The sequence below is a fragment of the Myotis davidii genome, unplaced genomic scaffold (assembly GCF_000327345.1).
Source record: "Myotis davidii unplaced genomic scaffold, ASM32734v1 scaffold329, whole genome shotgun sequence".
Lineage (NCBI taxonomy): Eukaryota > Metazoa > Chordata > Mammalia > Chiroptera > Vespertilionidae > Myotis > Myotis davidii.
Window position 1 is genome coordinate 164,635 of NW_006300374.1, and position 23,067 is coordinate 187,701.

The window sequence follows — 23,067 nt, forward strand, 5'->3', positions numbered from 1 at the left end:
CTCACGCACAGCCTTATACTACATAATGACAGATAATCCAAACAGAGCCTAAGTAATGTTCTTTGCTTATTTCAAATATAATAAAAGCGTAATATGCTAATTAGACCAGGCAGCCAAATGACCTTCTGGAAATCCTTCCAGACGACCAAGGCAAGCCTCTGCGGCTGCGAGGGCCGAGCCCCTGGCACAAGTTTCAAGTACAATAGTACAGGGGAAATTTTAGCACAATTAGGCCCCTCCTGAGCATTTGGAAAGCATCCACAGACTGATTTCCTCTCCGTATCAACATGAACAGTAGCAATCAACCCCTGGACTCACTATCTCATTTATTAGATGCCCAACCCTCAACTTTTGTCCTGTAATTTCCTAAGTGTTTCTCAAAGACAAAGCATGAGCCAGGGAGAGCCTGAAGCCCGAAAGGGGCAGACATCAGGTGCCTTGTCAACAGGTTGGAAAGAAACATCCAGTTGATCCTCTCGTGTCTCATTCCCACTAAGGAAAGGGGGTGAGAGGCAAGATTGCATTTTATTACATTAGACCAGTGGTTGGCAAACCACAGCTCGAGAGCCACATGCGACTCTTTGGCCCCTTGAGTGTGGCTCTTCCACAAAATACAACGTGCGGGCATGCACATACAGTGCAATTGAAACTTCGTGGCCCATGCGCAGAAGTCAGTATTTTGTGGAAGAGCCACACTCAAGGGGGGCAAAGAGCCCCATGTGGCTCTCAAGCCGCAGTTTGCCGACCACTGCTTTAGACCATGTAACTAGCATTCACCTGTGTTTTCTCTAGTTTCAGAATCACTTGAAAACAGCCCTTGTGTGTCAAGTAAATTGGGAGGATTTAGGAGAAAGATGCACCTTCCCCTTAATTTCCTCAAATAATAAAAGTTATGTTTTCATTTTAACCTGGAAAGTAGACCCAAGGTTTAACTCCTTAACTATACTGTAAGATCTTTGAGAGCAATGACCTTGTTTTATTTTCTTCTGATTGATCTTTGTATTCCCCCTAGTGATTAACTTAGAACATAAAATAAATGCTCAGTACCTAATTGTGAATTCACACCACTTAGTAGCAGCAAACATTCATACATTTTATATAAGCCAGGTTGCTTGTTATGGAACTTTATGGTCTTTTGTATATCTCAGTAAATAAGTTCCTCTATGTTCACCAGTGCATTTTAAGAGTTAACAAGCTCAATAATGCTAGTAGTAAGGGTAGGGGGAGCAACAGAAAGACTTGGTCATGGGAACTTCCAGCTTTTATACACAATGGACAAGAGGCAAGTAGGAACCCCTATGTCTAGATAAAAGGCAAAAAAAAAAAAAAAGAAAAGAAAAGGAACACAAAGGAAAAAACAGACACAAGATCAGTATACGGGATCACAGAAATGCGAGAGGGTAGTAAGCCACTTCATTGAGAGGCTGGGAGAGGGAGGCAGGCCAGCAATGTCTTTTTGTGAGAAAATAGCGGTAGAAACACGGAACCAGTAGAGAATCTTTCACAAAGAACAGAGAGCTCCAGCTCAGGCAGGTTGGAAAACATGGTAGGCAGGCAGGGTGATAGAGGATTAGAATAAAGATTAATACCAGCCATGTCTGAGTCATTTCTAAAAAAAAAAATAAACTGATTAAAAGATAGACCTTCCTGGCAACCCTGACTTCACCCAATATCCACAAAAGACCCTTTACCTCCACTTGACTGTCCCAGTCTAGAGAGCTGTTTATAACGATATTGGGCAAATCAGGCCAAACCTGTGGAGAGAAAAATGTTTAAAAGCAATGCAGGAGATAACTTCTCTTACATAGCATTTCCTAAGAAATTATAAACCATGGTTCTACAGGTGATAATACTTGGATTTTTCATGTAGGCTTGATTTAGAGAGAAGTGCATCTCACAGTGCATATACATTCCTTTAAAATTTTTTAAGTGTGTTGACAGATATTGATTGACAAAATGAGAACTTCCGACCTCAAAGCCCAAATGGAAAAGGTTAAATGACAACAGGCACAAACATATTAACAGTGACCCACCCTTTACCTGGGTCACTGTGAAAATCATACCTTTCCCCAGACAATGTCTCCGTTTGGAGCTTTGATGAAGACATCATCCTTCAAGCCACGATCGAATGCAGGATATTCCTTTGTCTCATTTCCAGAAATGGCTGGGTCCTACAATCAACACACAGGTCAGGAGAGAAAAACAAAGCCAGAGAATGACTGGGGACAGAAAAGAGAAAAACTCCTCCATAGGGAAGGCACTACTTTCCACCTGAACTGTAGAGCTTCTCTTTGACCCTCAGCTTCTCTGCACATAACATGGAAGGAAACACAGTATGTGTAGAGTTTTCTCCACCAAAGCTTATTCACGCTCCCAAAAGACTCCTCCCATTCACAGAGGGACGAACCAGAATGAGGATGACTCGCATCCCGTCGGCCTTCATGCGGTTAATCAGAGCTGGAAATCCAACAAACTTGGGGCTGAGGGTGAAGTCCAGCTGCCGCTCCATGTAGTCGATGTCCGAGTACTGCACGTCCTGGGGGACACACAAGGGAATTCAGTGGCTGCAGGTTCCAGACGAGAACAGACCACCCCTAACCCAATCGGTAGGGAATTTCAGACGGTGTTTTTTGGATTCTTTCAAATCCCAGTTTTGTCATTTGTCAGGTAGTAGGGTCTGGGAAATCTACTTAACCTTCTAATTTTTCTTTGTAAAATGAAAAGAAAATGAAATTGGCAAAATATAGGATAATAATGCCTATCCAGCAGGGCTGTTTTTGAGAATAAATGAAAACAATGGAGGAGGGAGTGCCTTGTATATGACCAATATAAGGAGTGATTGTTGCTACCTCCCCCAAGAGCTGCCCTGGTATTATTCATGGTTCCGATTCAGAGAAAATAACATAATGTCAATTACCCAGTAGGAATACAACATGGATGGTGAATCTACTAAAAACAAAACCTGTAATTGCTTTGGATATCCAATCCTGGGGGTTGTTAAACACAGCTTTCTCATTAAGAATGAAATAGTGCATGCTGCACTTCCTATGACTAGAAACAACTGTAAACAATAAAAAATAAATAGGATAAAATTAAATACAGGGGTTGGCAAAAGTAGGTTTATAATTATTTGTATGAATAATACCATAATTAATAAATAATAATACAAGAATAAACCCTGTGTTTCATAGACTCACAACTGTAAACCTACTTTTGATGACCACTGTATGTAATTGGCTCATGGAACCAATTATCTAATTATTGGACCCTTCTTGTCCTGAAATGAAAGAGTTTTATTCCACATGTATTTCCTCTGGAAGTCAGTTCCAAGGTCCCTACATTCAACCGAGGATTAACTCAAAGCTGAGGGAACACTGTGCTCCAGCCCAGCATAGTGTTGGAATAGTGATTCTATCTGCACACACAATGATCTGACTGAATTTGGGTTGAGTTTTTAAAATTAAACAATACTACTATTGGGGCGATTCTTTTATTCTTATGGAACCAAGGATGTTTTTGACTAAATATTTTGAATTCATATAACAGAAATGGAAGCATGATCTAGCAAAAAGCTGGGCCTATGTCCTCCTCCTCTAGCAAATCACTGTGGCTCTAAGGTGAGGACCATGATCCCCACCTGTATTACTGGGTTGGGATGAGGCTCAGTGTGATGTATGAGAAAGCATCTTGTAACTTTATAGAATCCCGAAAAAATAAGGCAAATGAATCCAGATACAGAGACAACTGGGGCTGGTTGTGAGGACCCAGAACAAGTACACCAAGGGACTGAGAACGTACATAGGGGATCTGGGCAGCCACCATCTCATCATACAAGCTGGAAATCTCAGAGTCGTTCTGGTATCCATAGCGACACAGCTGAAACCCCAAGGACCAGTAAGGAACCATCACTGGCCGACCGATCAACTAAAAACAGACAGAAAATATTAGTTTCTAAGGAGACTCTGAATTGAAGTTGTACACAAAGTAATATTTTTCCAGTGCCCAAATTTGGATGGTCAACAAATTCAAATCCAGAGAGAAACTGAGAAGAGGCACAGCCACTGGGATACCTTGGAGAAAGCCTCCTGATAGAATGGACCTCCCTGCCCAGGAATTTTGGAAAATCTCATCTTACTCCGATTCCTAGGGGCAGTCTAGCTTACTGGTGATGAACATATAATCCATAGGCAAAATGCCTAGGTCATCATACCGGTTCCAATCCCCGCTGACTATGTGACCCTGGGCAAATGTTAAATAACCTCTTGTGCATCAGTTTCTTCACTTTTAAATTGGGGATAATAATAGTATTTGCTTCAGTGGTTTTTTTGTGATCTGAGGACTGAATGAGTTAATATGTCAATGTAAACTGTTCTGACACATATCAGTGACATACAGTTAGTTTTATATATGTTTGTTGCTGCAGCCAAAACAACTGTCATTACCACTATGACCACCTTCACCACCACTACACTACCATCACCATCACATCACCACCATCATAAACACCATCACTTGCAACCACCATTACCACCACCTGTACACTACCATCACCATCACATCACCATCGTCATCATCACATCACCAACATCATCACCCTCACTACCACTATTGCCACCTCCCCAACCATCCCTAGTACTATTAAATCTACTGCTCTGAAATGCTTTGAGAGGCTATGAATTTGATGATTATTGGGATGTATATGTTTTTATTTATTTTATAATCTATCTGTCTCCCAGTAAGACCAATAAACCCAGTTATTATCTGAGAACTCTACTAATGAATGTAGGTTTTGGAACACAAAATATACTGTTTAAATTCTTGGTAACCAATTGAATTCCTTCCTACCTCAGTGTACTGCTGAGTGACAAGCTCTGGAGTTGGCCCCAAAACCACATAAAAGTCCAGAATTCCTCCTGTGGTACGGTATGTCAAGGCAGGCAGGGGTTGGAATGTCACATCTGAAAATGTAGGAAAATACAAGTAAATCTGAAAGTCTTCCATGTGACGAACTATCCCCTGAAATGCATAACTTCTCCCTTTTCCAATGCCTCTGTATTGTGAGAAAGTACTTTGTACTGTACCTACACAGAACTGAAGAAGTTAAGCGAAAGTCTACAGGGTCCTATCTCTGGATTTTTTTCTCTTTGGTGTTCTTTGATATCTCATTATATGTTTTGTCATTCTGCTCTTTTTAATTATTATAATTTTATTTTAGAATAGTTTATGACATATAAGTTGCAAAAATAGTACCAAGTATTCCCATATAGGCTTCCCCCAGTTTCCCCCAATAATAATATCTTACATAACCATTCTACATTGTCAAAACCAGGAAACTGATGTAGACATATTATTAACTCAGGTATAGACCTTATTCAGATTTCACCACTTTTTACATGCACGCTTTCCCCTCCACCTCCTGCTTTTCCCACCTCTTTCCAATATACAATATAAATTTTCTTCACATCTTCATACCCCCAGAGAGAGTGCTCTGCCCATAGCTTCTTCACTAATTCAATTATACAGATGGCTTCCACTAGCTGACCTCTAGGATAATTGGGACTTGTTTAGTGTTGCTATCCCTTTTTACATGACTTTTGCCAAATAAGATTTTAGTTAATTCTTGTTAACACACATTACTGAGCTGAAAATAAACAGAAAGACTAAGTAGAAAGGCTAAGAGGAAACAAAACTGGCCACATGATAATGATTTTGACTTCGGCGAGCAGCTAAGTCAAACACATTCTAAACTTCCTCAAGAATGATTGGTTCACAAAAATAAGGTGAGATGCTGGCATCATCTTACCCATGGCATTGCTGTTTAGCAGAAGCACTCCATGGGCACTTCCATCCTCCTCCAGTCCCATGTAGTAGGGTTGGACACCATAGGAATTCTTCTTGTACTGGAAGAACCATATGAAAAAGTGGGAAGAGGCGGCTAAAAAAGAAACTCAACAAAAATTGATTGGTAAGGTGTGTCTAGTCTTCTCTGAAATAAATAAAATGTATAAGAAACAAAGGAGCCTGGAATTGGCCCATTTGCCTAAAAACAGATGTGACCACCCAAGTTGAGTCTGGGAGGATGAAACACGGAGTGTACATATGTGGGTAGAGAGATGCAGAGACCCAGATCCCAAAACTCTGCCCTTACCCCCGGGGGTTCGTCTCGGGAAAACATCCCCCATGTGTGCCAGTTCAAGTCTCTCGGATAGCTTGTGTGCTCATTTTCTCCAAAGCCATAAAGATACTGGGAGGAAAGGCGAGTGGAGATGCGGATGAACATGTCATTGAAGGTGAAGCCAAGAAGCTGAGAGTCCCAACTGCAACACAAAAGAGTATATTTGGGAAAGAAACCGGCTGTTCTATTGGTTTCAAGCAGCTAATTTTTCAAGGAAAACCAAACTCTTGATTCCCTCCTCTCCCACCCAGAATCCTGTTAATCTCCCAAACCAAACCAAACCAAACCTACATGATTAAAATCATAGATGCCTTTGCTAAAAGCCCAGGAGCAAGCTTCATTCTTTATTTTCCTCTATCACTACCTCCCTTCAGTTCTTTCAGAATGCCCATCTAATAGCATTCTCCAACTCAGTTGCTATGGTTCCATACCAACCCCAGCTTCCACTCCTGCTCCCTACAGACCACATTTGCTACAAAGCATCCAGAGTGAATTTTTTCAAAGTATCTCACATCACGTCACTCCCCCCCATTTACAATTCTTCAGTGATTTCCATTACAAAATTTTATGAAGTCTAATATGAAACCCACCTAAACTCCAGCTTCATCTCTCATCACTTACCTCCCTACCTACTAAATTGCTCCAACTCTATATTGGACATCCCCCCACCCCTCCCCAATATGCCAAGTTTACTCCTTTTTCATGGCCTGTGTACTCTCCAGCCCATCTGTCTAAATTGTTCTTCCCCACCCCTCAGATTTCCACATGGGTGGCTCCTTTTCCTCACCCAGGTCCTTTTTCCAATATCATCTCCTTGGAGAGATCCACTCTGATCACAGTACCCAAAGCAGTAACCTTCTACAACCCTCAATCGTCCTGTTCTTTTCCTACATAGCAGTTGTCACTATCTAAACCACCTTATTTATATTTTAACTTGAATTATCTTTGTGATTTACTTATTTTTTGTCATAAAAAGAGAGACCTTATCTTCTATAACCACAAAAGATAAAGGCACTCCATAAACATTTGTTGAATGAATGCCTAAGTGCATGCAACTGCCTCTGTAATTATTCCCAGAGGGCTTTCTCATAAGAACAGACCCAAAGGAAATAACTTATTCATGAAACTGGAAATGGTAGTGTGGTGCTTTGAGCAGGATATCTCCAAGGACAATGCACAGGGCAATGAATGTGCAGGTATCCATCAATTTCAAATCAGACTAGGAGCCACTTACATCACGGTGCCTGTACTCCTGCGTTGAATTTCAATCCCAAATGGATTCTTCTTAATGAAGACATTATAGAGTTGACTCTCAGGGGTGCTGGATGGAACTGTGGGTATGTTGAGAGGGACTGGGACTTCATACCGATTGTTGTTGGGATCATAAATCTAGTGACAGAGAAAATTGATTTTAGGTAACTATGGCGCCCTTAAAGCCCATAACCTTAGCAAAACCTTGATGACCTTGACAAAGAGTATGAATGCTATATTTCTTTGTCTTTAAGCTCATCATACTCTGGATTTTATTAACATATGAAAGCACAATGTTGGATTTAACTTTTTTTTGTCTGTCATATCTTACTTAAGGCTTCTATTACAATAACACATTCACTTTGACATTGGTGCTATCCTGGAAAATCAGTCTAGAATCAATGTGGTTTATGATTATATTTTTTATTAGTTTATGTGTAGGGGTATGAGTCTATGTGAATACCTGAAAACTTTTCTGAATTGAACTGCCCCGAAAAAATATAAACTCGCCCTGACCAGTTTGGCTCAGTGGATAGAGCATCGGCCTGCGGACTAAAGGGTCCTGGGTTCGATTCCGGTCAAGGACATGTACCCACAACACTTGGGTGATAATATGCTAATGTAGAGCTTTGCAAAAGTGTTGTGACACTGAAGGGAAGGAAATGCCTAACACTTTCAGGGAGACTGAGTGGATTTCAGAGAGAAAATACAGACTGAGTCTTAAAAGCTTTATAGCCATTAACCCAACACATAAAGGAGATCAAATCATTTCTGGTAGAGAAATAAGTGCAAAGGCACTGAGTATTAAAGCAAGGTCAGAAAGAGGCAAATATTTTGGAGAGAGTTACTGTGTGATCAGGAAGTAGACTGGCAGAGTTAAAGCTGGAAACCTAAGCAAGTTCATTTATTTCAAACCTATTAGGTGCCTATCAAATGCCACCAGGTCTATGGTGAGGACAGGAATATAAAAGCCTCGTCCTTATATTGTAAGATGTACAAGAACTCAGAGTCCAGGTTGATATTAGATTGTGAACAATCTGATGTTTTTCATTTATTCTCTCGATGAACATCTAAGTGCTGACTACCTACTGGGCCGGTGTTAGATTTCAGAAACACAAAGATAAAAGGACATTTCCTGTCTTTCAGACACTCACAATTCAATATAGAAATATACATAAAATAGTCCATCACTAGTCCTTAGATGTAATAAATCATAGAAAAGAGAGATCACTTCATTTTCATGTCTATTTCACAGGTATCCCAAACTCAATATCCAAAACTGAACTCATCATCTGATTTTGCCCAAGCTCAAACCTTTTCAGAGTTTCCACTATGGTTAATATTACCATACTCCATATAGAGATGCAGGCTAGCAAAATGGCAATCATTCTTGGTTCTTCCCTCTTGTCATTACCTACTTGCAATTAACACCAGAACCTGTAACACTGCCTTCTCATCTCTCAAAGATGTCCACTGTTCCCCATCTCCTTCCTGTACTATGACCAAGCTCCAGCCCTCATCTGGATTACCTAACTGGTAACCTCCTAGTTTGTCTCTCCTTTCAACTCTTGTCCTTTCAGTAGACACAGCAATCTTTTCAAAATGCAAATTAGAACAGGTCTCCCTGTGCAATCACCGGTTTCTCACTGCTCTTAGGATAATGACCTAGTATAAGATAGCATGGTTAACCTAGAAGAGTGAACTTATTTTAGGGTTCTGTAACCTTGCCTAGCAAAAACTGATGGAACTGAAAAGTGCTAGTCAGTACTTGATACACAGTCTGTGAACACGTACCTTAAACTGCAGCATGTCATTCTTGTGGTAGGTCACATTCACACGGAGGGTGTTCACGGGTGTTGAGGGCAAAGCGTTGGCGTAAAGAGGAGACTTTAAGGAGATGACAGCTGTGGCCCCATGTGAGTTATACTGAATATCATCAACAGAATATAGCTCTTTGGTGAAATAGCAAAAAGGGACTCCTGGGGAAGTGGTTGCCTGAGAAGTAAAGCCAAAGTCAGCTCAGCATGTGGTCCTGGGATTATCAAATACAAAGGGGCTGGAAAAGGTAATTTATAGGGAGATATAGCCAGACTATCACTTATTTCCCTATGTGCTCTTAGGTTGTGATACAAGTTTAAATTCCTGGTCTCCATGTAAAATATTTTTTTAAATAATTTTCACTCCTGTCGCTACCTACTCTTCATATCCAGATAAAAACCCAGTTTCCTTTGGAAGCCCTTTCTTTCTGTGGATTTTAAGTAATCACATAGGTACTGGTGCTATGCTCATGAAATTGTAGGTTAAGTGTAGAGAAATTTAAGTATGATAACACCATCAGCATTTTTACCTCCCACGCACAGCCACGGGCAGTGCACTTTGCTTCAGAAGCACCATCCTCGTCAGGATAACAGTCTATTTTTTCTACATCGTCCATCACCAGGTTCCATTCCACAGTGTATGCTTCTCCCAGGATAAGATCAAGTCCTGTGATAAGAGCAACCTGTGGGAATGGGGAAGTGACAAGGAAATTTACCCTCAGGACACAGGCCTTGCAAAATCTGAAACTTCTTTGGGGAGAGAATAGAAATCATACCAGACTGAATAATCCAACTGGCATACCACTGGAGCCTCTATGGAGAGAACTATATGGGGAGTAGGAGCAGGAATCACCCAAAGGCAACAGGGCAGATGTCACAACTCTATGTCAATCTTGTATATAACATTTTGAAAAGAATTTGATAAAATAAAATCTTCCGTAATCACTCCTTTCTTTCCTTCCCTCACCTGCTTCCTCTTCCTTGTTTTGTCAGGAAGGCTTGCTTCTGCACTTCCCCTTGTAGCATAACACACACAAGCACAAGTGTCATTCCAAATTTAGTTTATCTTCTTGCCCTCTTTCCCCCAAACCAGTGTCCCCCAGTGGTCTAGACTGATGGCTAGAACAAAGGAATAAGAATAACATGGCCTGGGTTCTCATCTCCATTCTGCTGTGGAAACTTAGAGTATTTCAATTCCTTGGGTCTGTTTCATCAATTGCAAAATTGGTGAATTGGCAAAATCATTCCATTTCCTTCTATTTCTAACACCCCAACCTCTTCATTTCTGCAGGCCAAAGCCTCAAAACTTGAAAACTTTTAAAAATCCCACTTTCTGCGGAAACCGGTTTGGCTCGGTGGATAGAGCGTCGGCCTGCGGACTGAAAGGTCCCAGGTTCTATTCCGGTCAAGGGCATGTACCTGGGTTGCGGGCACATCCCCAGTAGGAGATGTGCAGGAGGCAGCTAATTGATGTTTCTCTCTCATCGATGTTTCTAACTCTCTATCTCTCTCCCTTCCTCTCTGTAAAAAATCAATAAAATATATTTAAAAAAATCCCACTTTCTAATTCAAATATCTAATATTTTTTTATATACTGTTATATTGTCTCTTCTTTAGCAATTTCCTTAGAGAAAGTTCACATTTGTCCAAAACTATAAAATACATTCTAAGGATTATCATCCTTCTTCCAGTCTCTTCTCAGTCTAAATTCATCTTGCACTTCCCTTCCCTGGACTACAAATCCCATCCCCCTCCATGACAATTCTCTTAAACATTGAGCTGAGGGTCAATAAGTGACCCTTTGACATTAGATCAGATCCTTCTCGTTTTAGCACTAAGACCTTCCAAAATCTGACCATAAGTTATCTGTCCAAACTGATCTCCTTCCAAAAGTGAATCCTACCTGTCCTAGTTATACAATATGCACAGACTAATGAAAGGCTAACCTCTTACTAATACAAGGCCATCCTTAGATTGGCTCATTCTGACATCTCAACCTTGAATGTTTTATCCTCACAAATGCTCATCTGTGGAATAAACTGCTAGTTGCCTGCCCTACATAAAAGTTATCCTCTTACTATTTCAGTTTAGAATACTAAAGTTCCCACTTAAGAATTAAAGCTGTGGCCATTAATAGATAAATTTTGAGCCAAGCTTTTGTTTCTTGATTTAAGGGACTGCTTCTTTCTTTCCTGCTTCCTCTTTTTATTCATACTAAAGCAAGGCCATAGTGACTGGAATTAAGCTGGAGGCACTTCCAATCATAAGAGAAGAAAAAAATATCAACCCTGACAACCTTGAGCCACTGAATCAATGCCAGCAACTGACCTCTTTCTAAAGATCTTATTGCATAAAGGAAAAAATCCAACTTGTTTAAACCACCATTTGGCTGAGCCTCCTGACACTTGCAGCCAAATGAATCTCTAGCTGATGCATCGTCTTTCAAAGTCCAGCTCCAGCCCTATATTCTGCAAGGACTTTGTTCAATATTCCATTAAGCTTTGAACACTGACTTAGAATAAGTTAACACTTTGCATATGTTGGTTTGGGTTGCCTGTCCCCTTCCCAATAGTTTCATATGTATATATTGTGTCTCCTCACAAATCAAATTGAAACAGTTAAAGAGCCCCGTTGGCCTTATATTAATTATCTATTTAACAAACATGTATTGAATTTGTTTTCATATGTGAATCAGTCAAATGGCTTGCACTTTTCTGTACTCACCAACAAAAATGTAATACTACTTCTAACTTTATGATGTATGCATCCTCAATGGATATTATGAGGACAAAATGTCAAATGTCACTGATATATCATTATAATAGACAACTAAATTTACTTATTTTCTTAAGTTTGGAAGGTCCCTCAGAAACATGCTAACCCAGTAGCTCCCAATCCCAGATCATACCTGTAGTAATAAGTATTTGAGGAAAGGGTCCCTCATAATCTATAGTAATAAAAGTGTAATATGCTAGTTAGACTGGACATCCTTCCAGATGAAGCTGTGCTGGCGGGGGCCAAGGCAGAGGCGGCAGAGGGCCCCAGCCACCACCACAGCAGGGGCCAAGCCCCTTGCACGAATTTTGTGCATCAGGCCTCTAGTGTTAAAATATCAGAGGAACTGATTACAACTACTCAGGAGCATCATATCTTATCACAACTGATGAAAAGTTATTTTATTGTTATCATCTAACCAAATAAGTAGCCATTAATTACCTAGACTTGTCAAATTCTTTGACTTAAAATTTTTTCTAAAAATGTATGTGTTGTAGTGAGAATTTATACTAATATATCTCAGTACAGTTAAAAAAAAACCTCTTTTCACATTTTTCATTAATGGGGACCCCTTCCCTTCTTTACCTTTCTAGCATCAGCCATCAGCTTTCAGATCTACTTTTCCTCTATTTCTGTTCCCCACACTTCTTCTGTCCCAGAGAGAACAGAAGACTGGGGCCAGTGGGGGAGTAGATGAAAAGACTATTTGCCTCTATCCCAGTTTCCCAGCAGCTCCCTCATTCATTCTAGTGCTAGCCCACTCCTCATTTTTTTTTCTCTCCTAACCCTCTGACTTTCCACTCCAGGCCTCAGTGTACTTTGGTCCTTTAGGACCCATGCAACCTTGGTAAGAAGGAACACCATGAGCTGTGAAGAATTCTTGATAAACTGTCTCAACCAAAGGGATTTTTACCTGTTGGTTAGGATCATAAGTGACTTTAGGAGAAACCTGAGTTGGTACACCATTGTGTTTCACTACAATGTTGTTAGGTTTTTGGGTCCCAAGGATTTTAATCTCTTTAAATACTAAATTATTAGGGTCTTTGTAGGTTGACTGCAAAATCTTCACATCCAAGCGGTTCTGCAAAACAATTAAGCACAAAGATCTAACTATAAAACACAGTTTCTCAAGTCACTCAAATATTCCATCCTAGATCAGATACCCAAAATGGGTTTGAATGTCTCTTGGCTATCTCTACTCATCTGTGCTTAATTAGTACAAATGTATTTTGATACTCCCTGAGGAGGAAGAGAGAGAGAAAGAGAGATTTTTAATAATTACTATTAAAAAACTGACTGCTTTGATTTATTCATTTCATTGCCTCCTTCTAACTAACATGATTGATTCAGTTATTAGGAGAATGTGCTCACCTATACCATAAATGCATATGAAGCTACAAGTATAATTACACACATACACAAACACACATGAGTCTTGTGGACCAACAAAAGCCCACACTTAAGATTCACAAAAATATGCTACTTACTTGGGTGACAGAAAACTCACATAAGATATAAAGATTATTGGCCACAGTATCTGAAAGTGAGAGAAAGACAAGTCAGACTCTGATCTGCCCACAGAGGAGAACAGTTTTTTACTCTGGCTGTCTTTGAAGCTACATCTTGAGAAGGACAAGATTATAGACAGAGTCTCCAAGGCCAAGCCACTGTTTTCCCTTTTCCTTTCTCCTTTAACCTTGAAAAGGTCCCCTTTCATGTGCTTCCAAGGAATATTCCTTAAGTGAGTCTATTTCCTAAGCTCAAGCCTCAAGAGTCATTAGTATATTGGAGACAGAAAAATGTGCTAAGAAACTAGATATAGACACATAGCTAGATTTTCACTGCCTTTTCACTGGTTATGTTTTTTCATACGATCAACATTTGTTCAGTAGTATTTTGGGGGAAGATGTCCACATTAAATGGCAGGAATGGTGTTAAAAACACCTTTCAGGTTCCCATAGACAATAAAATGAGAGCCTATGAATATTGCTGGCCAATGGGAGAATTCTACAAGGTAGAAATGTGTTTTTCCTCCATCAGTGGTCCACCTGCCATAAACAGTGCTACTAAAACAAAACTCTTCTCTCCAGTGATGAATGCTACTGTGCCTGGTGAGATATCTCCCCCAGCTGAATGACCAGAGGGGTAGCTCAAAGACGCAGGTTCATAAATAGTGACATTGGCTCACCTTTCGTTTCCCCATCATCCCAGAAAAGTTCGCCTCTTGCTTCTTTTTTGTCATCTAGGGCAATGATAAGACCAAGAGGGTTCCGTCGACTGTAGGAGAAGATATTTATTTAAGAGACCAAGACTTAAAACTCAAAGAATTTTGTCAGATAAACTGAGGATGACGATCAGATTCAGATGGAAAAGGATCCTAGCATCAGACTGCTCTGCTTTTCTTCAGGCACAAAGGCAAAATCAACAGGTGCATCCCTCTCTAGAATCATTGCCCCAAACATTAGCAATAAACACCTATGTAGGAGGCAAAAAATTTAAGCACCAGAATCACACAGTAACTGCAACAAAAACTACCAATGCAAGTATTATTTAGGATACAAACTATTAGAAAACACAGCAATCCTAGACAATAACTGGTTCTGCCTAATCACTTAAGAGATGTTACATGCAGAAGTATTAATTGTGGCTGGGGGATACATTTTTTCCCTGCCAGAGAACCATTTTGACTCAGAAAGCAATAAAACACAATAAGGTCTATCTATAAAATGACACCTTTCCTAATTTTATTATTTATTATTAGTTTGTTTTGAGAGTAAAAGAAAACATTCCAAGTATCTGCTTTATAATTATGAATAAGAAACACAAAACACTACTCAGTAAGTTGGTGAAACAGATGGACATAATCTACCTCCCAATTTTCTGATAATGTGGCATCCCTCACTGACCTCACGGTCTATTGTATTCTGTCACAGCTCAGCCTTCCACTATGCCCTATGCAAGCTGGATCCCATTATCAACAAAATCACCTGCTTCCATCTAACATGCATATGTTGAGTAGTTTTCATTTGCTAGGAAATCTAAGGGATACAAAGATGAACAGACACTCCATTGATGACCTTAAATATTGTAGGAAATATTAAATGTATTCACCAGACAATCAAAGAAGAAAGTAAAGTGTGACACAAAAGTTAAAATACTTATAGGAGTCCAGAATGACACTTCTAGCAGTGTGGTGGATTAGATATTCTAGAGGATACCAGACATTCTGAAGGACCCACCCACTAAAATACCACTTGATCCTAGATAAAATACAACCCATGGTCCCTGCAGGGAGCTAATGTGATCCAAGGCAGCAGTCCTGGCTTGCAATCAAAGAGAAAGCAAATCATCTCTAGAAGAATGAGACCCACATTTGGAATTTTAAGATCACCACATTTGAAAAACAAAAACAACTAATCATACAAGATAATATGCCAGCATAAAAGAAATTGGCAAAAACAACTATTGATTTTGATTCCACTAATGACTTTAAATAATTATATTTTCAGGTAAAAAGTATAAAATAACTATGATTGGCATATTTAACGATATTAAGGAGGCAAGAAAAAAAATCAGCTTAACACCAAAAAAGTATAACATATGACCAGAAAGTTGGAAGTGGCAGCATTCCCTTTGCTGGAAGAGTTGGGAAACATTTCCTGCAGATAAAATCTGAGTTTAATTTGAAGGATTATTAAGAACACACCAGACAAAGAATGTTAGAATCTTGAGAATATCATGCTAAGTGAAATAAGTCATATAGAAAAAGTCAAGAATTATATGATTTCACTCAAATGTGGGATATAAAACTGAAAGCAACAAGTGAACACACAAGACAAACAACAACTCATAGACACAGACAACACTATAGTGGTTCCCAGAGGAAAGGGGGTGGGAGAGGTTATGAAGGGTAGAGGGGGTCGAGTGTATGGTGATAGAAAATTTGACTTGGGGTTGTGAACACACAATACAATATACAGATGATGTATTAAAGAGTGTTACACTTAAAACCTATATAATTTTATTAACCAATAAATTTAATTTGAAAAAAAAGAACATACCAGGCAAAGAATGTTGGAAAAGATAATAAGTGCTTAAACCCAAATGCAGGAAAATAGAAGGGTATGTTTGGAGAATAGCAAGATTTTCAGGATGGTGGTCTACAGGTATGTGCTAATGTGCACCCAGAGGCACAATTATTAAGTAACTTGGAACCGGATTGTGACTAGCCTTGAATGCCCTACTAATGAAAGAATTTGTTCTAAGCAGGGGAGCAACCGGTTGAGATCTTCACTTTGGAAATATCAATTAAAACCTACAGAATGACTGGCTAGAGGATTTTTTTAAAAATATTCTCTCTCAAGGGGGTTTAGGAAGATTAGGGTTTAAGGCAGCGGTTCTCAACCTGTGGGTTGCGATCCCTTTGGTGGTCAAACGACCCTTTCACAGGGGTCGCCTAAGACCATCCTGCATATCAGATATTTACATTACGATTCATAACAGTAGCAACATTACAGTTATGAAGTAGCAACGAAAATAATTTTATGACTGGGTCACAACGTGAGGAACTGTATTTAAAGGGCCAGAACGTTGAGAACCACTGGTTTAAGGTCTTTCAAAATCTATCTGGATGCAGTTCTAAATCACAGCTTCCTCAGAAGAGGCCTAGGGGCAGAGTTTAATGACCAATCACACATACATACACCACATACACTAGAGCGTCTTCCTCCCCACTCCCCACCCTCAACATGATGTGTCAGCATCTCCTGCATGGGAACAGATGGGCACAGAAATGACCAGCTTTGTTAGCCTGCCCCTTAAAGGAAACTCAGTCATGCTGTACCTGGCAACAGTGGTTGTGGCTGGCTGTTGGGTGGGGAAGATGTATCCTCCTCGAAGGTGAAGTCCAATTTTGTCTCCAGGAAGTTGCATTTCCACTTTCTGCTTCCTCCATCTTACTTGGCTCCCCTGAAGCATGAAGACAAATCAATCACATTGCCATGATGGGACATTCACCTCCAGCTTTCATCCCTGTGCTGAATTATCTTGGCTCTCTCCTTTACCACCTAGCTGAATTACTGTCTAGTTGGACAATCAAACAAGAGAAGGGGAAAAGTCAAAAACAATAGGTTTTGTCATCAATTGGTTTTGGGGGGCACGTGTATGCCATGTTGAGGCTATTTGATATATATTATATGAATGAATAGCTCTAACTCATGACCAAGCTCAAATTGTCCTTTGGCCCTTCCAGCATTTGCCCATGAGACATTCTACTTGAGTTTTTATCGGATTTCATCATGACTGACATTAAGTCACTTAGGCTCATTTCATTGACTCGGCTCAAATTACAGAAGACATTACAGAAACACTCCTTTCTTGTCTACACAGCTGCAGCTGTGGTCTTGAAAAGTGTAAGAAAAGTGAGTGCTACTTACAGTCTCATAATCATACCAGACAGCATCAGGCACATAGGCCATCACTTTTTCTGCACCCTGAAATGAAAACAAAATATACTTCTTCATGGCCTAGCCTCTGAAAGCATTCCCTAGGGAACTTCTTTACCATATATAGAGAGTGCATAAATGACATTTCTTGACCTTGTTATCGAATCATGCCTTTCTTCTAATGGGAATAATAAAGGCAATAACTGAGCAACAACAAGAAAAAATCCTAAGTGGAACCACATTAAGAATAATGACAATATTGAAACATGTTGTGGTAAAAATTCCAGCTTTACATTGGTTATCTCATTCACACTTCACAACAGTCCCCAGTGATGGGGATTATTATTATCTCACTTTACAGCTAAGGAATTAGCATGATGACATACCTAGATCACATTGGTACTAAGTGACACAGGCAACAATCTCACATTCATCACCCTAACTTTATTTTTTTAATTTATCTTTATTTTTGGAATTATTACAGATGTACCCCTCTTCCCCCATTGACTCCCTCCACCCTGTGCCCTGGACTTTAGAGTGATCCTGGGCCATTACATCCTTCTGCCTCTACTTCACAGAACAAGTACTGATCTGCTCTGATGATCTGACAACAAATAGGACTATTCTTAAACCCAGAGTTGCCAGTAGATGCTTCTACACTGGTTGAGAACTTGGTCAGAAAAAAGATTTCTAGAGGAAAGAAAATGTGAAAGTATCAGATATACAACCTCCCCAGCACATTGTCATCAAGCCTGACTCAGCCACACATGTTGGAAATGGGTTTGGAATAAAGAGAAGAGAAATGGTTCCAAGGAGAGGGCTGCAGGAACAGAAGCTGACACCACCAGTGTGTCCCTATGGGAACACATACCTCATCCAGAACCGGAGTGATGAGGAGGCCAGGCCCCCATAGAAACTGTTGGTGCACATCCCAAGTGTTACTGTCCGCATAGAACCTGGAGATTGGAGAGACTTTTGCTGAGATGTGAGCCAATGCTTCCCGGAAGCTCTCCCCTCAGCCTGTCCAAAACATGCAGGTTCCCTCCCAGGGAAAACTCCCCCAATTTTTCTATGATGCCTATTCAACTTCCACCTCCCCAATCCTGCAGAGAGATCTGCTTCCTCTAGCCCATGTACCCTCCTAATCTCTCCCCAGGTTAAACAGACATTCCTGTTCCGGTATCTATGCTAGGCTTAGGCAGGTTCAAGGCCGAATTCTAATTGCCATATCTCCCTTATAAAGAAATAAGTAAAGTAAGTTGTACATTTTAAAAGTTCAGCTGACCATCAAAAAGAAACTGGATCTGATCACAAAAAATAGAAGATAATTACAATTTTACTCTTTTTCTCTCTTATGTTAGCTGCCTTTAAAGAGAATTCCAGGAGATGGCAAAAACTTACCCCAAATAATCTATAATAATAAAAAATAATATGCTAATTAAACTGGACATCCTTCTGGACGACCTTCTGGATGAAGCCGGGGCTGTGAGGGAAGCCTAAATCCCAGGTGCCTGCCAGTGGCCAGAGGGAAGCCCGGGTTCTGGGTGTGGGAGGGAAGCCCAGGTCCCAGGTGCCAGAGGAAAGCTGGTGCCGGCAACCAGGGGGAAGGAAAGCCTACTCTTGTACAAATTTCATGCATCGGGCCTCTAGTGAATATATAATAAAGCAGATATGTGCTTGAGGGCCTAAACTGTCAGACACATAAGGACATTAACTGTATTTTGATAAGGAAAGCCTCTTAAGTCTTAGAGCCTGAACATAGTGCGTTACAACAGAGACCATCAAGTTCAAGCTACCAAATCCTTTAAATTAAGATTAAAGAAACTAAGGATAAAAGAACTAAAATGATTTGTCTAAGATAAAGAGTTAGTTGGTGACAGAACAAAGACCCCAGTCCCATGACATTTAATCTAGCTTCCGTCCCAAAAGAGAACAGGCTGTAATACTTAAATAGTATCTAGGCAACAATAGCATTGCAAATACCACTGGGTTTGAATTGTTTCAATTGTCACTCTTATATATGATGATATAGTCAATGTCATCAGTTGCATTAACAAAAGGCCTTTGGGTTAGGTGGACTTACTCATGCAGAAGGGGCCTGGCCACGGTGTCCCCCCGACTATGAGCGCGATAAAGGAGAGTGTACAGATAGGGCAGTAGAGTGTAGCGGATGGTAAGGTAGTGCCTGGAGGAATTCAACAGCAGAGAGTTGGCTCCAAAGGAGGCAGGATCCTGGGCCTGGAAGGAAGGAAGATGTTGCAGTTGTCAGCTGGCCATGCACAACAGAAGTATCTGGAGAATTCCAGACCCCATTCATCCCAACCTAGAGTTTACTTCCTGAAAGACCTGGAAGCTTGGCCTCTGATCAGTACAGTTGGGGAAAGAGAGAGCATTTCACCAAGTAAGTGGCCATTCTTCACCTTGAAACTCAGCTCCCTTCACCCACTCTTTAGGGGTGCTCTCTAGAGAGACTGCCGGTTCAATAATTTTGAAGCATCTCCTCATTTGATTCTCATTACAATATGAGCAATGTTGATAAAGTATACAGAGGTTTGATAAAAACCTTTACAGACTCGCCATTTTCTTGACTGAAGCATAGAAATAGCTGAGGCTGTGGCACAGGGCATTTTAATGGTGCATCATAGGTCTTGGTTGATTGCAAACAGTGGTGCAAATTAGCCTGATTGAGCACCAGGTAGGAGGATGGCTCAACACATTCCTTAGATGCAGTCCTAAGGGATGCCAAATTTATTTACATCCTATATCCTGGGAGACTTACCTTGTACCCTTGGCCATTGTGATTCCTGGCAAATGGGTAGAAAGCTCCCAACTGCATCCACCGCCTGCAGAGCTCCTCAGGGGCATCCAGTGCAAAGCCACATATGTCAGCACCCACCTGGAAGGACACACAGTCAGCTCAAAGGGAGTTCATCCCCCTTTGCTTTCTACCAGGGACTTCAACTAAACTTTGCTAACCTCTTACTGAGAAGGCTAATATGGTGTGATTGAATTGGTTTATATCCTGTGTCCACTCTACTGCCAAGTGACTTTGAATAACTTACTTAACCCTCCTGTGCCTCAGTTTCCTCACTTTACCAGTAAAGTAGGCACTAATTAGTTACAGAGGGTTTTACTAAGTGAAATAAGTAAAACACTTGACACACAATAGCTTTTTGATGAACAGTTACTAGAAATGTTATTTATATTATTATTTTGACCACACTGCTATTGGAATTAATTTTCCAACACCTAAACCTGATATTGTTACTCATCAATTCAAAAATTTCCAGTCTCCTTTCAGCTTATCCTATTAGCTCCACAAAACCTGGCTCCAACCCATCTTTCCAGCATTACTTACCATTCTAGTCTTACACACCAACCCTCACAGACCCATCAAAATGACCTCTCCACATGAGTCAGAAAAATTATATCCACTTTTCAAAGTTAAACTCAAGTGCTATCTTTTCCATGAAGTTTCTCTTGACTCCCTTTGTTCCTTATAATCTTGTTAAGTCCTTTCTCAGGATTCCCTTAACAGTTGACGTGTATGTCCCTGTTGGCACGCTTACCCCAGCTTGTCATAATTGTTTGTTTATATATGTCTCCTCTTACTAAATTATAAACTCTTTGGGGAAAGAGAGGCATTTCTGTTACTATATGTATGTTTTTCTTTGCCCTCACCATGCATACCTAACTCAATACCTTGCATATAGTAGGAGCTCAATAAATATATATGTTGAATTTAACTAAAAGATGACAAAGCCACTTCTAAAGTGCTGGTAATGGTGTTTCCTCACCGAGGTGCAGGATACATGGATATATTCAGTTTGTGAAATTGATCAACTGTATACTTCAGGATATGTGCACTTTCATGTGTGTATATTATACTAGAATAGAAAGAAATGTTCCAATGATATGACTTCAAGGTTGAACCTTCTATCTTTATAAGACAATGCAAGGAAGAATGTGGTGGGATCAGAGCCATACTGTGTAGATGAAACACACACTCTCAAGATATGAAATCCCTGGGCCATGGAGGGTAGGGTCTTATGATTTGAAAACTTTCTAAAATGAGGCTTTCTGGAAATTGAGGGTCGTAAGAGAACTTGGGATGTGAACTCACCATTGGGATCCCAAAAAGATTGAACTCGAGCATGCCAGGAATAGACCATCGAAGGTCATTCCAGGTGGCTGCATTGTCTCCTAACCAATGAGCTGCAAACTTTCCAGATCCCGCAAAGGTGGAACGGGTTATAATGAAGCTTCTCTTATTAGGGAACACAGTCTTGACAGCTCTAGAAAGAGATAGAGTGGGAATCAATGTGCAACCTTAGTATGTCTCAGCCCAGCAACATATACCAAGGGCCTCAGAAGTCAAAACCCCATCTGCCTCTTCTAGTTCTCTGCTGGTGGAGTTAGAGATGCTGATGGGGCAGACTGAATTATTAAGGATATTTATGTTTTGTTTTATTTTAAGGTGTTTTCTTATGTACATCAATAACTCCATAATTTTCAAGACTTTCCAAAGCAGACTTAAAAAGGCTACTAACAACAGGCATACAAGTTTTATGGAACAAAGGCAAAATTTAACTTCATATAGTTGTGTATAAACAGGGTGGGGCAAAAGTAGGCTTACAGTTGTGAACATGCAAAAATCAGATTTATTCTTGTATTATTATTATTTATTTATTGTATTCTTTTCCATACAAACAACTGTAGACATACTTTTACCCCGTCCTAATCATTGGTCTTTCACAGGGTGTGATTTTAGACATACACACAAATGAACATAGGAACCCCTTCTTGGGACTTAAATTCTTCTTTAAGTAGAAACACTTTGGTCACAATCTACATAATAAAAGCCTAAGCGACCTTTATGGTGGAACGCCCAGAATGACCGGTTGCTATGATGCATACTGACCACGAGGGGGCAGATGCTCAATGCAGGAGCTGCCCACTGGTGGTGAGTGTGCTCCCACAAGGGGAGCACCACTCAGCCAGAAGCTAGACTGACGGCTGGTGAGTGCAGCCATGGTGGCGGGAGCCTCTCCCACCTCCACAGCAGCACTAAGGAGCAGCAAGCCAAGCAGTAAGGAGCAGAGAGCAGGTGGACAATAAGGAGTGAGGGGTCCCGGACTGCAAGAGGGCATAGGCCAGGCTGAGGGACACCCCCACCCCCCAGTGCATAAATTTTGTGCACTGGGCCTCTAGTTTTGTAATAATAAAAGACATTTTAAAATTATGTATCTATGTGAATATTTTTTAAGTAAATATAAAGATACTAGAGGCCCACTGCATGAAATTCGTGCAAGGGGCTTGGCCTTCACAGCCGTAGCAGCTTGCCTCAGCCCTTGCAGCCCTGGCTTCATCCAGAAGGTCATTTGGCTGTCCAATCTAATTGACATATTACACTTTTATTATTATAGATATCATCTATATTTTTAAAATAAGAAATCTGTTATATTCTTAAAAACACTTGCTTTACAATGTTTTTAACAACTTTCAAGAAGGCTGAAATCACACCATGACTTTGCTAATGAATGAATGTGGTTTTGGTCTGGCCTCCTTCTGTCATAGTTGCAGTAAAGAGTAAATTCTCAATACC

At 40.3% G+C, this 23,067-nt stretch overlaps 1 protein-coding gene across 3 annotated transcripts in view; it reads right to left on the reverse strand.

Moving 5' to 3' along the window:
- MGAM (maltase-glucoamylase) overlaps positions 1-23,067 on the reverse strand; it is an 82,580-nt gene that overhangs the window by 18,783 nt on the left and 40,730 nt on the right. For all 3 annotated transcript variants that reach the window (XM_015572685.1, XM_006777076.2, XM_006777075.2), the window contains exons 16-34: positions 21,586-21,757; positions 20,242-20,358; positions 19,546-19,700; positions 18,334-18,418; positions 17,454-17,510; positions 16,862-16,986; positions 14,207-14,295; positions 13,506-13,555; positions 12,932-13,099; positions 9,774-9,926; positions 9,221-9,421; positions 7,410-7,564; positions 6,149-6,317; positions 5,804-5,900; positions 4,846-4,958; positions 3,799-3,924; positions 2,408-2,536; positions 2,064-2,171; positions 1,692-1,754 (exon numbers count right to left, since the gene is read on the reverse strand). In XM_015572685.1, coding sequence (XP_015428171.1) covers positions 1,692-1,754; positions 2,064-2,171; positions 2,408-2,536; positions 3,799-3,924; positions 4,846-4,958; positions 5,804-5,900; positions 6,149-6,317; positions 7,410-7,564; positions 9,221-9,421; positions 9,774-9,926; positions 12,932-13,099; positions 13,506-13,555; positions 14,207-14,295; positions 16,862-16,986; positions 17,454-17,510; positions 18,334-18,418; positions 19,546-19,700; positions 20,242-20,358; positions 21,586-21,757 — 2,332 coding nt within the window. The remainder of the gene's footprint in view (positions 1-1,691; positions 1,755-2,063; positions 2,172-2,407; positions 2,537-3,798; positions 3,925-4,845; positions 4,959-5,803; positions 5,901-6,148; positions 6,318-7,409; positions 7,565-9,220; positions 9,422-9,773; positions 9,927-12,931; positions 13,100-13,505; positions 13,556-14,206; positions 14,296-16,861; positions 16,987-17,453; positions 17,511-18,333; positions 18,419-19,545; positions 19,701-20,241; positions 20,359-21,585; positions 21,758-23,067) is intronic.